This window comes from Pongo abelii, chromosome 14, assembly GCF_028885655.2.
Source record: "Pongo abelii isolate AG06213 chromosome 14, NHGRI_mPonAbe1-v2.0_pri, whole genome shotgun sequence".
In the NCBI taxonomy this organism is placed as follows: Eukaryota; Metazoa; Chordata; class Mammalia; order Primates; family Hominidae; genus Pongo; species Pongo abelii.
This window is the reverse complement of record NC_071999.2, coordinates 50972869-50987158: the sequence shown is the minus strand read 5'-3', so window position 1 is coordinate 50987158 and position 14290 is coordinate 50972869. Positions and strand designations below refer to the sequence as shown.

General features: G+C 33.5%; 1 protein-coding gene across 17 annotated transcripts in view; it reads left to right on the top strand.

The window, feature by feature from the left end:
- The window catches only part of ZC3H13 (zinc finger CCCH-type containing 13), a 97125-nt gene that overhangs the window by 32318 nt on the left and 50517 nt on the right, over positions 1-14290 (top strand). For all 17 annotated transcript variants that reach the window (XM_024230862.3, XM_024230866.3, XM_024230855.3 and 14 more), the window contains 2 exons: positions 8664-8803; positions 9717-9874. In XM_024230862.3, the coding sequence (XP_024086630.2) occupies positions 8664-8803; positions 9717-9874 (298 nt within the window). The remainder of the gene's footprint in view (positions 1-8663; positions 8804-9716; positions 9875-14290) is intronic.

The following is a 14290-nucleotide window of genomic DNA, read 5'->3' as shown; positions in this document are numbered from 1 at the left end:
AAAATGAAATCAATATTTGTTTTACATAGAATATTATAAATGAGATTTTTAAATCTTAAGGACTTGGGAAAGTTATTTCCAAGAAATGTTTGACTTTTATCTTTCAGAAGAAATCAAAATCAGATTAAGATAGAGACTTGGATTTATTAATAAAAAATTAGCCAAAAAATTTTTTTTCTTGAGACATGGTCCCACTGTGTCACCCAGGCTGGAGGACAGTGGTACGATCATGGCTCGCTGCAGCTTATAAGGCCTCTTGAAGTCAAGCAATCCTCCTGCCTGTTATCTCAGCACTTTGGGAGGCTAAGGCTGGAGTACCACTTTAGCCTAGGAGTTTGAGACCAGTGTGGGCAACAAAGTAAGACCTGTCTCTACAAAAAAAACAAAAAAATTAGCCTGACATGGTGGTGCATGCCTGTGATCCCAGCTACTTGGGAAGCTGAGGTGGGAGCAAAATCATTTTTGAGTCATCATCTTAACAAATAAGCATTTATTTTCCACCCCTTGAATGTTTTCTCCACCTCTTTGATGTTCTGAAAGATAGGCACCGTAATGTCATATTACCAAACACAGAGAAAGAGAACTTGTATTTGTTAAATGCATTGAGTGGGGGGTGGACAATTTAATGTAATTTATATAATTGTCTAATTATTTCAATAGCTTTGTTACTCTACTTACAGATGACAAAACTAAAGATCTTAAAAATTTAAGCAACTTTTTTAGTGAGAAGCTGAAAACTTAGACCAGGGATTAGAAAACTAGAGTGTGTGGGCCAGTCACTGGTTTTTGCAAAAAAAGTTTTATTGGAACGCAGCCATGTCCATCCATTTGTTTACATATTGTCTGTGGCTGCTTTTGAGCTACAGTGGCCAAGTCGAGTCCTTATGACAGAGAGCTGAGAAGCTACAAGACTAAAATATTAACTACTATATTTCAGAATTATCTCTGAAGACTTAATAGACTAACACTTGTAAAGTATTGTAAATACATCTTTCCAGTAATTGTTACATCAGTACTTAAAGGAAACCTGTTCCACCTTTGGACAGTGCTGTTAAAAAATTGCTTCTAAGAACAAATAGGAAACTTGTTTATGGTTACTCAGGATTTCATAATCCAACCTAATACCACTTCTACAAAATAGCAATAAAGGCAGCTATACTCTCCCATTTTAGTTGACTAATTAGTATATTTAAATAAAATATTATAAACCATAACTGTTCAAGTTTGGAGAGCTAACTTTTCCTAAATACTGAGGGATTACCTCTTAACACACCCAGCATCCTTTCTTTTCATTTTAATTTTTTTGCATAAAAAACATTTTAAAATGTATTTGATACTACTTATCTTTAAAATTTTTTCTGTTGTCATTACAATAATTAATAATTGTTGAAAATATAAAAGGTTCAGAAAAGCCCAAGTCTGTTCTTTTTCTTCCTAGTAGGTATGTGAAACCTTCTCCATAAATCTATGCTTTCATTTCTCTTTTTTGCTATCTACTAAGCAGAGACGATGGAAATCTTTAGGAATTCCCTCAACTTCCTCCTACCACACCTTCAAACTAATTTTTTATTCGTGCCTAAGCTTTTTTACTTCCCTCTTATTCGGTGTAAGAGGCCTCCTTCCTGCTGTATAAAGTTGATGAATAATTCACTTGTATTGTAGATCTGATTTCCTCCCACTTCAGCAATCTTGTTCATTTATGATACACTCTCTTCTATATCTTTAACATCCATTTTCTCTCCTCCCTATATTACTGTTAGTCGCTATCCTGCTTATCCCCACTTAACAACTAAATTCTTAAAACAGTTCTGTACCTTACTGTTTCTACTTGATACTGTTTCACCTGATACTTACTGTTCAGTCTTCTGACCCAACTCTCCACTGAAACTGCTTTTCAAAGTCACTAATGACCTCCTCATTGCAGAATAAATGGAGATGTATTTGTTACTATCCTAATGGCCCTTCTGCAGCATTTGACACATCAAGAGCTCCTGTTTTCTTGAAAAAGACTCCTCTTTTGGCTTCTATTTATCACTCTTCAGTTTTGTATCTTCCTATTCAAGCCCTTCAGTCTTACATAGAGGCTCCTTGTATTCTGTCTGCCCCTTAAATGTTGATTCCCAAGGATTTGCACTTAACTATATTCTTTTAAAAAATCTAAAGTGATTTTATTTCAAGAGCTTTTTATATAGGAAATTCTTTTAAAAGGTGAGTGTAAATGTCTTTAATAGGAATTTCTTATGCTTTTCCTTGATTGAAACGCACAGGTTTTGACCATTGTGTATCTCTGTGATTTGAAAGTATCTGTTCAGGGAATATTGAAGCATTGAGTTAAGTGCCCCAGTCCCTGGATGGTGAGACTAAACTGGTTTCATAGACTTACCTTCTGCCTTGTTATTCTATCTGGAGTAACAATTTTAGCTGGATTCAGAAAAAATTGGTATATTTATAAACTTTCTGGTTTTTAGGCCACTTTTATATGCTTTTTCAGAACCCCCAAATAACTTTTGTCCTTGTGTATTTTATGTTTCCATAACTGCCATATTATGAACCTGAGAAAATTTTAAAATATTTATGTATTCATTCATTTAACAATGACATATAAAAATCCAATATATGCTTTTATGAAAAATAACTATTTTGCAAAGCAAAATAATAATTGTGAGGAGTTGGCAGTGTTTTGCATCATTTTGCAAATTGTTTTAATATCTGGCTTAATAGTTGATAGGTAGATTTTCTTACCTGCTTCTACATTCCACCTGTTAACCACATCACATATTCTGGGAAACTCCACTGTCTACTCATGGGAGAATGAGTACACCAGGCAAACAATGTAATGTTATAGAAATAGTTTGATTTTGTAGAACTCCTGAAATTGTCTCAGGGACCTCCTAGGTATCCTCAGACCACTCTCTGAGAATCACTTGTCTATAAGGACAGCTTTTAAAACTTGGTTGTTTTCCTATTGCCTAGCCATCTTCTTTTCTCACTTTTAATTTTTCCTTCTAGATGACATCATGTTCCCAGTGCTTCATTAATGTCGTATGTGTAGTGACTTCAAAATCTGGAGCTCTCAATTTAGCATTGACCAACTGGGCATCTCCATCTGAGTTATGTATCTTAAGGGCATCACTTTTCCTACCAGATACCAACAGTCCTGAGAGTCATCACTGACACTCCTTCTTTCCCTCCACCCAGGCATTTAGCAGATATTTTTATGTACCAAATACGATTGAAAACCATCTGTTTCTCTTGATTTACTACTAATATTCTAGTTCTTAAGGTATTTGTTTATTGCCTACAAATAGATTTTACCAAAGTAACCTCCTAATCCCATCCCTTGCTGATAGTCTTGTCTCCTAATTTATCCTCCACTTTAAAGCAAGAATAATCTTTCTTACAAAGTTTTTCTACTGAAGTATACTGTACGTTCAGAGGAATGCACAATACATGTGTCCAGCCCACTGTATTTTCACAAACTGAACACATTTGTAAAACCACTCAAATCAGTAAGTAGTAAATTACTAGTTTCCCATAGTCCCCTTGTGTTTTCTTCTAGTCACTTCTCCCTACCCTCACCCCTCAAAGGTAACTACTGTCCTGATTTCTAGCACCATTGATAAATTTTGTGTGTTTGAGCTCCATATAAATGGAGTTGACAGCATGTACTCTTTTTGTGCCTAGCTTCTTTTGTTAACAGTATTATCCGAGATTGTACTTTATTTCACATATCATTCATTAATTGTTATTGCATCATTAATTCTTATTGCTATATAGTGTTTTATTGTATGACTGTACCATAATTTAGTCTACTGTTGATGAAGATTTAAGTAATTCCCAGTTTGGTGCTATTATGCATAATAAGGTGCTATTACTATTCTTAAACATATTTTTTGGTAAACATGTACAGATACATACCAATTCCTCTTGAGTTTATGGTTCGAAGTGGAATTGCTGGGCTGTGGAGTATGTATGTCTTCCCCTTTAGTAGATAATTTCAAATAAAAAATGGTTGTACCAGTTACCCATATGGTATTTTTGCCTTTTTCATCGTAGCTATTCTAAAATTTTGTAGTGGTATCTTACTGTGGTTTTAGTTTGCATTTTCCTAATGAAGTTGGAAACTTTTTCACATGTTCACCGACCATTGTACACCCTATTTTGTGAAGTGTCTATTCCAAATGTTTGCTGTTCTTCTATTGTGTTACCTGTTTTTTTTTTCTTGTTAATTAGAGGAATTCTTTATGTTTTCTGGATATGAGATTTTTATCAGATATATAAATATATTGTGAGTATTTTCTCCCACTCTATGAGTTGCAGAACAGTCTTTTAAAAGAATAAATTGAATGTTCATTTTATTTTCCTGTTTCAAATTCCCTAATTTCCCACTGCCTTCAGGAGCAAGTACAAATTCTAACTACGCCTATAAAACTTTTGATTATCTGGTTACTCTTTGTATTTCCAGGCCCCACTCCGAAGTCTGTGGTTTTTATTTGGTTCCTTAAACTTCTTGTATTTGTTCATCATGTGTTCTTAAGGACCAATGAAGTAACATAAAAAGCAAAAGTATCGTTGCAGTAGAATGTGTGAAAATATTTTGGTAATCTTGGAGGTTAGTACATCCTCCTTAAATAGGGCATAAAACCCAGAAGCCACAAACATTTGATTACATAAAACTAAGAGTTTCTGTGTAACTAAATGCAGAAGTTAAAAACAGACGAAATGCTAAAAGAAAATACTTAACGTGTAACATGTGTAAGCATTAATAAAGATACTATATAGACATATAATGAGTTTCTATAAATACATAAGAAAAAGACGGCCTAGTTAAAAAATGAGTAAAAATATGTATGTATCAGAGAGGTAACTCACAGGAGAAATAGAAATGGCCAGTAAATGCTCAATCTTACTGCAGGGAAATACTGATGAAAATAAAGAGATATGATTATTCACCCATCAGTTTGGCAGAAATGAAGAACATTAATGTTTTCAAGTGGGGGTTTACATTGGTAAAGCAGTTTTGGAGTACAGTTTGGTGATATTAGAAATAGAAATTACACTTATTTTCAGTCTAGCAATGTAGTCTGAGAAATAATTTCATAGAAAAATACTTGCACTTGAACCAAAGTATATATCAAAATGTTCATATAAGTCTTGTTTTTAACAGCAAAATACTGGAAACAGTTCATCTGTCTTTAAGAAGGAAACTCCTTTATGTAAGCTATGATAAAGTATGATCATATTAATGAAATGCTTTGCAGATGTTAAAATGAAGATAGTTGAACTCTATGACTTGGAAAGATCTTGTTATAAGGCAGTGTTGAATGTTAAAGGGAAAAATGTAAAGCATTATTTTCATGCATATAACACTAAACTGTTAGCAGTGTTATCACTGGAGTAAGGATGGCCATAGGAGGAATATAAGGGAAATTTCATATTTTACTCTGTGTATTCAGAATTATTTAAGACTTTAGCAATGAGAGTGTATCATAAAGACAAAGTACAAAATATAGAATGGAATTCAAAAACAAGTGTCTGAAATCAGTTAATAAATTTAGAAAACGTCTCAGCTTGAGGTTAAAAACTGATACACATAAATGATTCTAACTCATTGGAAAAAGGTTAAATGTAATTAGAATGATGTAACGAGGCAATTCACAAATATTTATAGTTTTTAATCCTTATATATAAACCTTTTATATATCTATGATTATTTTTATGCAATAAATTACTAGAAGTTGCTGATCAACACAGGGAGGGGAACATCACATACCAGGGCCTGTTGTGGGGATGGGGGGTGAGGGGAGGGAGAGCATTAGGACTTAATGCATGCAGGGCTTAAAACCTAGATGACAGGTTGGTAGGTACAGCAAACCACCATGGCACGTGTATACCTATGTTACAAACCTGCATATTCAGCACATGTATCCCAGAACTTAAAATAAATAAATTAAATTTAAAAAAAAGTTGCTGTATTAAAATTAAAGTTACATATTGATGTTCTTAAGGCTTTTACCCATATTGACAAATAATTTTACAAGATAGATGTACTAGTTTACATTGCTACCACCAGAGAATGAGTATGTCCTTTATTTGTACCTTTACCAACTATTAATATTATAATTAGAAAAAATGGCTCCTGAATACATGAAAAAGTATGTATATACTTTCTTCATTTCTTTTCTCTTTGTGAATTGCCTTGTAATATCCTTTGCCTGTTCTGTTAATTAGTAAGAATTCTTTATATAGAAAGAATCTTAACCTTTTCTTATGTGTTACATATATTTTTCTGTTGTATATTCTTAAAAATATCTACCTTATTAAATATACCATTCTAATTATACTTAATATTTTTCTGATGACTTACAATCATTAATGTGAATCAATTTTTACAAGGCAAAATTGTAGTGATAACCTGAAGCTACATGAGAGACATTTTCTAAATTTATTAACTGGCTTCAGACTCTTGTTTTTGAATTCCATCCTGTATTTTGTACTTCCTGTTTTTTCTTTTGTTGTCAAAATACTGTCAGTTGCAATGTGCCTATCTTGTAGTCCATCTCTTACACGTTAGGAAAACATCTGAGTTTTTATTATATGCGTAAAATAAGCACCTTCAGAATAAAGACCTGAGAGCTTTTCTTCTGAGCAAACTGTATTAGTTATATTTACTACATTGACTAGACTTTTTATTTATTTTGTTTTTTTTTGAGACGGAGTCTCGCTCTGTCGCCAGGCTGGAGTGCAGTGGCACGATGTTGGCTCACTGCAACCTCCGCCTTCCAGGTTCAAGTGATTCTCCTGCCTCTGACTCCTGAGTAGCTGGGACTCTGGGCAGGCGCCACCATGCCCAGCTAATTTTTGTATTTTTAGTAGAGACAGGGTTTCACCATGTTGGCCAGGATAGTCTCAATCTTTTGACCTGATGATCCGCCGTCGTCGGCCTCCCAAAGTGCTGAGCTTACAGGCGTGAGCCACTGCGCCTGGCTGACTTAGACACATATTTTAACTGCTCAAGCCTCTCCCCCTTGGTTGGATAGTTGAAAATTGAGAACTGAAAGCCGGCTTCTTCTTTCTTTTATGTGTTCTGTATTGGTGATATTTCCAGTTGTGAATTTTTAGATCGGCAGTGCCTTACTGATAATACAGTACCTTCAGAAACACTGTTAATCATTCTTCTCAATTAACTACTCTTTCCTTGTTTTACCTGGGTGTTTGGTTATGGAATTTTATTGAATTTAGGAACATAATCAAACCAGATCATTGACTCCTATTATTCACTGATGTAAAAGTTAGCTCAATAGAGTACAAAATAATAACTGGAGTTAGCTAGTAGTCACTTAATTAAATTCAGTGTCTTCATTTTATCTAGTGAAAACTACTTGCCCTTAATTAAATATTTAGTAATTGCTTTCTGACTGAAAAACATGATTTAGCCTATTTCATATATTTACTGAGAAATTGTCATCATATTCCAACATAAGATGAGTAATCAAGCTTAGTCACACAGGTAGTGAATATATATAGTTACCCTCTCAGTCCCCAAGCATGAATGGATAGTTGTCATTTGATATAGATATAAAAAATATATATATATAATTGTCATATGATATAGATATAGATATATAATGTATATGTCATTGTCATATGATATAGATATATAATGCATTTGAGCAATATGTAACAGTGATGTTCATTTTCTTGGGTTTTAAGCTGTCAGGTAGGACTTCTTATGTTTGTTGCTTAGTTCTCATTTTATTTCTTTTCCCAAGGTTAAGATATGATCTAAAGTGCTAGAAGTATAGCTTGAGAAGGCACCTCAGTTTGTGATCAGTCAAGTCCATCGTGGTCAATGAAATTCCCACCTCTAGGCTCCTGGGCATTTATGGCAAATGAGGGTGATGGGGTTGGGTGCTAGTGCCAGTAACTTCCACATATTTTAATGAAATAGATCTGCACACCACTCTTCCTTTTTGATTTTTTAACCAATCTTCATAGCTTTTTATCAGGAAATATTAAATGGAAATAGAAATATGGCATCAGATCCGTTGAGATGGACAGTTGTGATCTAAGGAAATAGAACAAATCACTTGTAAAGAAAGTGTCATAAATCCTTTAAAAATTAGTTTATGTACACATTAGTACTAAAATTACTTTAGTTTTAGATATTAATCAGTTGTCTCACAAATTTTAAAACTGACAAGCCTATAGAAGCAATGTTGCACATGTAATATAACCTCACTTTATATGATGTATTTTAGCAGTGTATCTTTAGGAAAATAAGGAGATAATGAGTCGCATCGTATACAGCATGGAATATTGAAGGCTTTGGTATCTTTAAGGCTTAGAAATTCAGCTGAGTGCCTTTTGTCTTTTAAAATTCCATCTCCTAACAAAAAACCCAACTTCCAAACAACCCGAAATTATTTCCAGAAAACCCAGAAACTTTAAAAATATTTGGCTTTTCATGAAGAAATCAACCATGGTGATTTTAATCCTTTATAGAAATGGTATCAATTTCTTTTATCTTTTAGAAGTATGTCATCCTGATGAAAGACTCTGCCATTTAGATTTGTGTAAGAAATTAATTGAAAAAAGTCTGTATGATTTTTGGCATAGATAATTATGCTAGTTTCTAACAGTAACACAATTTTATTTTAAAGATTCTGACAATGGAGATATTAATTATGATTATGTTCATGAATTGTCATTGGAAATGAAGCGTCAGAAGATACAGAGGGAATTAATGAAGCTGGAACAAGAAAACATGGAGAAGAGAGAAGAAATTATCATTAAAAAGGAGGTATGCTATTTATTGCAATAAATATGTTAGTACTTAATAGCAGCATTTGTATTGATCAGATAACTCAGCTTCTTGCTACATCTTAAATTATATTAGTATACTGATATATTGATCAATCCACTGTATATGTACTACTCCATAAATATTCATTTAATTTTCACATTATTCTATTAGATAAGTAGCAAATATTTATGTTATTGAATAGGTGGGCAAAGCTGAGAGTTTGTTGCCTAGAGTCACCAGCTAATGTAACATGGGGTTTGAATCTACCTATGTCTGTTTCAGGCCCATGCTATTTCTAGAATGCCTTGTTTCTTTTCTAAAAATTGAAGATACAGTTAATTTAAATATAATTTATGATTTTTCTGAGGAGATTTTGAAATTTTATGATTTTAATTTACTTTATTGAAACTGGTATATGTTAGGACAGTTATATTGCTTAAAATCATGGATTCAGGAGTCAGACTAATATCAACAGATAGTAGTTATTATAATTTATTATTTTTATTTTTATTTCAAACTTTTTTTGTAGGGATGAGATCTTTCTCTATTACCCAGGCTGGAGTGCAGTGGCACTCACTGCAGCCTTGAACTCCTGGGCTCAAGGGATCCTCCCATCTCAGCCTCCCTAATAGCTGCGACCACAGGCACCTTCCATGCCTGGCTTTTTTTTTTTTTTTTTGTATAAGAGATAGGGTTTTTTTTATGTTACCCAGGCTGATCTCAAACTCCTCACCTTAAGCAATCCTTTCACCTCAGCCTCCCGAGAAACTGGGATTACAGGTGCGAACCACTGCACCCAGCAATAATATTTAATTTTAATCTGAAATTTGGTGTGATTCTAAAATACTGTAAGCCTTATTGTACCATAAGTGGAGGAATTTCTGAATTGACTTACTGAATTTTTTTAAAGGTTTCACCAGAAGTGGTTAGATCAAAATTGTCCCCGTCACCTTCTCTAAGAAAGTCTAGCACATCTCCGAAGCGAAAATCAAGCCCGAAGTCGTCTTCAGCTAACAAGAAAGATAGGAAGACATCTGCAGTATCTTCTCCCCTGTTGGACCAGCAGAGGTCAGTAGGGTGATAAATAGTATCAAGAAAATAGCTTTTTCTGAAGTGATACTAAAAAGAATTAGTAGGTTATAAAAGGGTACTTTTAATACATTTTATATTTAATGTAAGCTTTTTTGTTCTAAAAAGAAGTTTGAAATGTTTCAATTAAAAAGACAGTTATAGAGAACAATAAAACAAATATCTGTGTAACATCCACATATGCTTCAGAGCTTTTTATTTTTTAAGAAATAAAAATAAAAGATACAATTCGGGTTCCTCTCTTAAATCTGGTGTTTATGATACTTGTGCATGTGTTTATACTTTAACTAATATGTGTTTTGCAATGTATAGTATTGCTTTCATCTATTGTAATACGGATATATCATAACCTTCTGCACATTGCTTTTTCAATCTACATTTTTTATGTTTATCTGTATTGATACATATAACCTTAGTTCATTCATCTTAGTATTTATATTATAAATTTGTCTACTTTTCTGTCGAACATTTATGTTGTTTCCGATTTTTAAACTGCTATAAATTATACACAAAAAAATTTTGTTTCAGTATATATTATCAAGAGATTGAATTCTTTATAAATTAGAATTACTGTAGAAGCCAGTTGAAAAAGTAAAAATAGAAATGATTATATTCAGGGACTAAGAATAAGGAGAAGATACCTTTTCATTTAAGGTCACTCTGAACTGTTTATATTTTATTTTAATTAAAGTCCATACCCTAATTTTATCTTATAAAAAATGAACTAAAAATATCTTCTACCTAATATTTAATCAGTTAACAAGCCCTGTCTATTTGAACCTGTAATGAAACTCATATTTATTTCCCTCCTTCTAGTTTCTAGAGACTAACCCTATTTCAGACTCTACTTAACTTTTTACCTAGATTATTATATCATCTTACTAATTATATTGACTTTATGTAGTTTCTATCCCCCACCCACACATGTGAACATTTTCATTCAGCTGCCTCAACCCATTTATTTTATAGATGCTGTCAGAGAAATCTTAAAGGGACAATTCCAATTAATTTATTACACCATTGAAAAACTCAGTGGTTTTTCATTCTGTAGAATGAAATTCAGATTCCTTAGAATGACATTTACACTTCGGTCTTTTCTTTCTTGTCAGTAGTTTTTGTCCAGCTTCGTCCTACCTACCCCCTTCTATCTGAATTCTTCAATCTCTAGCTCAAATTCTAAGTTTTCCCATTACATAAGTTCTGTTCCCTTTAGGTACCTATCAGATTTTGCTTATACCTCCATGTTGATAATAATTGCCTGTTGCATTATATTTCAGCTGTGACTTATGTTTTACAACCCTTATTAAATTTAAGCTCCTTGAAGATTGGGATCTTGATTGTTCATAGTTCTGTCTTCTCATAGTGCCTACTTGACATAGAACTTTGCATTGTAATAAGTCACTTAGTAAAGTTGAGTTGATCCTCTCCCTCATAGTGCCTACTTGGCATAGAACTTTGCATTTTAATAAGGCACTCAGTGAAGTTGAGTTGATTCTCTCCTTTGTTCATGCAATTGAGTAAATATTGCAAAGGTATATTGAAGAAGTTGAATGAACAGAGAGTGATACGATCCACTCCACTTGCTCTTATCCTCTTGGCTAACCAGCTGTATGACTTTCCCTCAATTCTATTCATTTCCCCAATAAACTGCATACTAGAAATACCCTTTCTTCCTTTTCTTATCTGTTCTGTTTATAGAATATTTGAAACTTAATCTTTTCATAGAAAGTTTTGATAACTATTTAGACAAAGGGTTAGTTTCATCTTTTACATACAATCTCTTTTGCTGCTTTATTAGTAACTCATCCTATTATAAATATTTGTCATGAATAATCATTCACACTGGTTTAATTACTATATTTCTTATATTCTGCTATGTTGCTGACTTTAAGATGCACCATTAATTTAATAATAAAAGCAAAAGGACCTGGAAAAACAGTATATTAAAAATACAAAGAAAACATTGAATTGAATATAGCATTTCTTTTCTTTTTTTTTTTTTTGAGTATAACATTTATGCAGTTTACATTGCCTAGAGTGTGTCAAGTAATCATCTTTTAATTTTATTGCTGGATCATACTATCAACTAAGAACATACTAAGCACATGTAAGGATTAGAATTTCAGTTAAAACTCAGTGGAGTATTTTAACCAGTGTCAGCCAACTGAGGTGTGACAATCAGGTAAACAAACTTCTTGGTCTTACTAGGTTATCATATTGAATGGAAAGATATAATCACTGACAAATTAAAACTTACACTTTTCCCTGAAAGCTGGCATTTTTCTTTGTTTGACATTTATTTTGAGATACAGTCTGATAGTAAGATTTGTCCTGATATGTGAGATACGGTATAATGTAAAATCATAAATATATTACCTATTCTGTCCATCTGCACTTTTAATCTTAGTTTTTCTTAGGTTAATTTTTCTTTATAGCTCTTTGTACAGAGGATATTAAGTATGTCAAAAGCTAATCTAAAACAATAGTTTTGAAGAGAGAGAGAAAGGATTAAAAATTGATAAAAGTAAACAGGTGGGCTCTTTGCCACAAGTCAGAAGTAGGCTTTGTGCCACTGAAACAACAATTAGTTGACTTTTTAAATGTTGAAGATCTTGGTGATTTCAGAATACACAAAATCAGTTTTGGCCCCTTCAGTCGGAAAGCACTATAACATAATTGTGTTTTCTAACCACGCATAATTTTGATGGTAATGTGAAGAAATTCTGTACTTTAGTAAGTATATTAGAATAATCCGGGTTGTGATTATGGCCAAGTCCCAAAATGTCAGTGATTTAACACCACAGAAGGTTATTTCTCACATAAAGTCAAAATGAGTGTTTCTGATTGACAGGTGGCTGTCCTGTATATGGAAATTGAGTAACCCAGGCTCCTTCTGACCATGATTCCACTTTCTTTGGTTTTCAAGGAAACCAAAGAATGGGATGTACAAAGAAAAACGGAAATTGAGTATTGCAGTTATTTAGCTCTATAGTTTGCAATTGCCTGGCATATGAGAGCCCTTTGAAATTTGGGCCTGGAAGTGGTATACATCATTTCCACTCACATTCCTTTGGCCAGTTCTTGGTCACTTGGCCTTGCTTAATTTCAAGAAAGTGTAGATAGTATGGTTTACCACTGTGCTCAGAAGAAAAGTTTGGTAAACACTCTGCTAGTCTCTGTCACAGGTGATAATGTAAAAATAGTTTGTGTCAAGAATTCCTTTGTTGTTTAATCATGAAATTCTAAAAGATAATTTTGATACAGATGCCAGTTATTGATCCGTTTTTATCTTTAAAGTAGAAAAGTATCCAGAAATACAGATATTTATCACATATCTGTTATGGTGCATAAGAAGATTGAGTCATCTCATGAATATGCAATGAGATATGTGGCTAATATAGTTGTTGGCAGAAGACAAGGATGAAAACTAGATTTAGTCGTCATATTTTAGTAATTTCCTACTTGTTTACATGGTTAACGCTGTCAGTGATAATAAGACATAGGGATGAGGACTAAGAGAGCTACATTTTCTCAATGCTCACTATGAGTCAAGTGCTTTTAAAATATTGCCAGCAATTTTGAGGTAGATAATATCATATATATATGTATATGTATATATATATATGTATAGCTGAGAACTCTTGGGACTTGAGAATTCAGCATGATAGGAAATAAGTTCTGGGATTTAGGCTTAGGTCCTCATTTATAAATATCAGTAGATAGTGAGGTTAGTAGATAGTGAAAACTCACCAGATGTATGAAAAGGGCTACTTACAGACCTAGTACCAGACTGAACACTCTGAGCAGATGGCTTACACAGTAATGTTAATACAGTAAACAGGAACAAACTTAAATTATAAATTCATTTATAAGTTTAGTGCAATTTGTGAGGATATTGTATTTAGAGGACAAAAGCAGTTGATTATGGGAAAAAAATTGTGAACAATTATATTTTATTTGATTTTATTTTATATTTTTGCAGGAGACTGGAGTTTTATTAATCAGTCTCCCTGAGCATTTGGGGATCAGAGTTTTAGAGGACAACTTGGTGGCAGGGCAGCAGGGAGACTGGGGGAAGCCAGTGAGCCGGGAGCGCTGACTGGTCAAGTCAGAGATTAAATCAGAGGGAGTCGAAGCTGTCTTCTTGTGCTGAGTTAGTTCCTTGGTAGGGGCTACAAGATCAGATGAGCTAGTTTATCGATCTGGTTGGTGCCAGGTTGAACAACTTTTTTTTTTTTTTTTTGAGGCAGAGTCTCACTCTGTCACCCAGGCTGGCGTGCAGTCAGCTCACTGCAACATCTGCCTCCTGGGTTCAAGCGGTTCTTCTGCCTCAGCCTCCTGAGTAGCTGGGATTACAGGCGTGCGCCACCACACGTGGCTAATTTTTGTATTTTT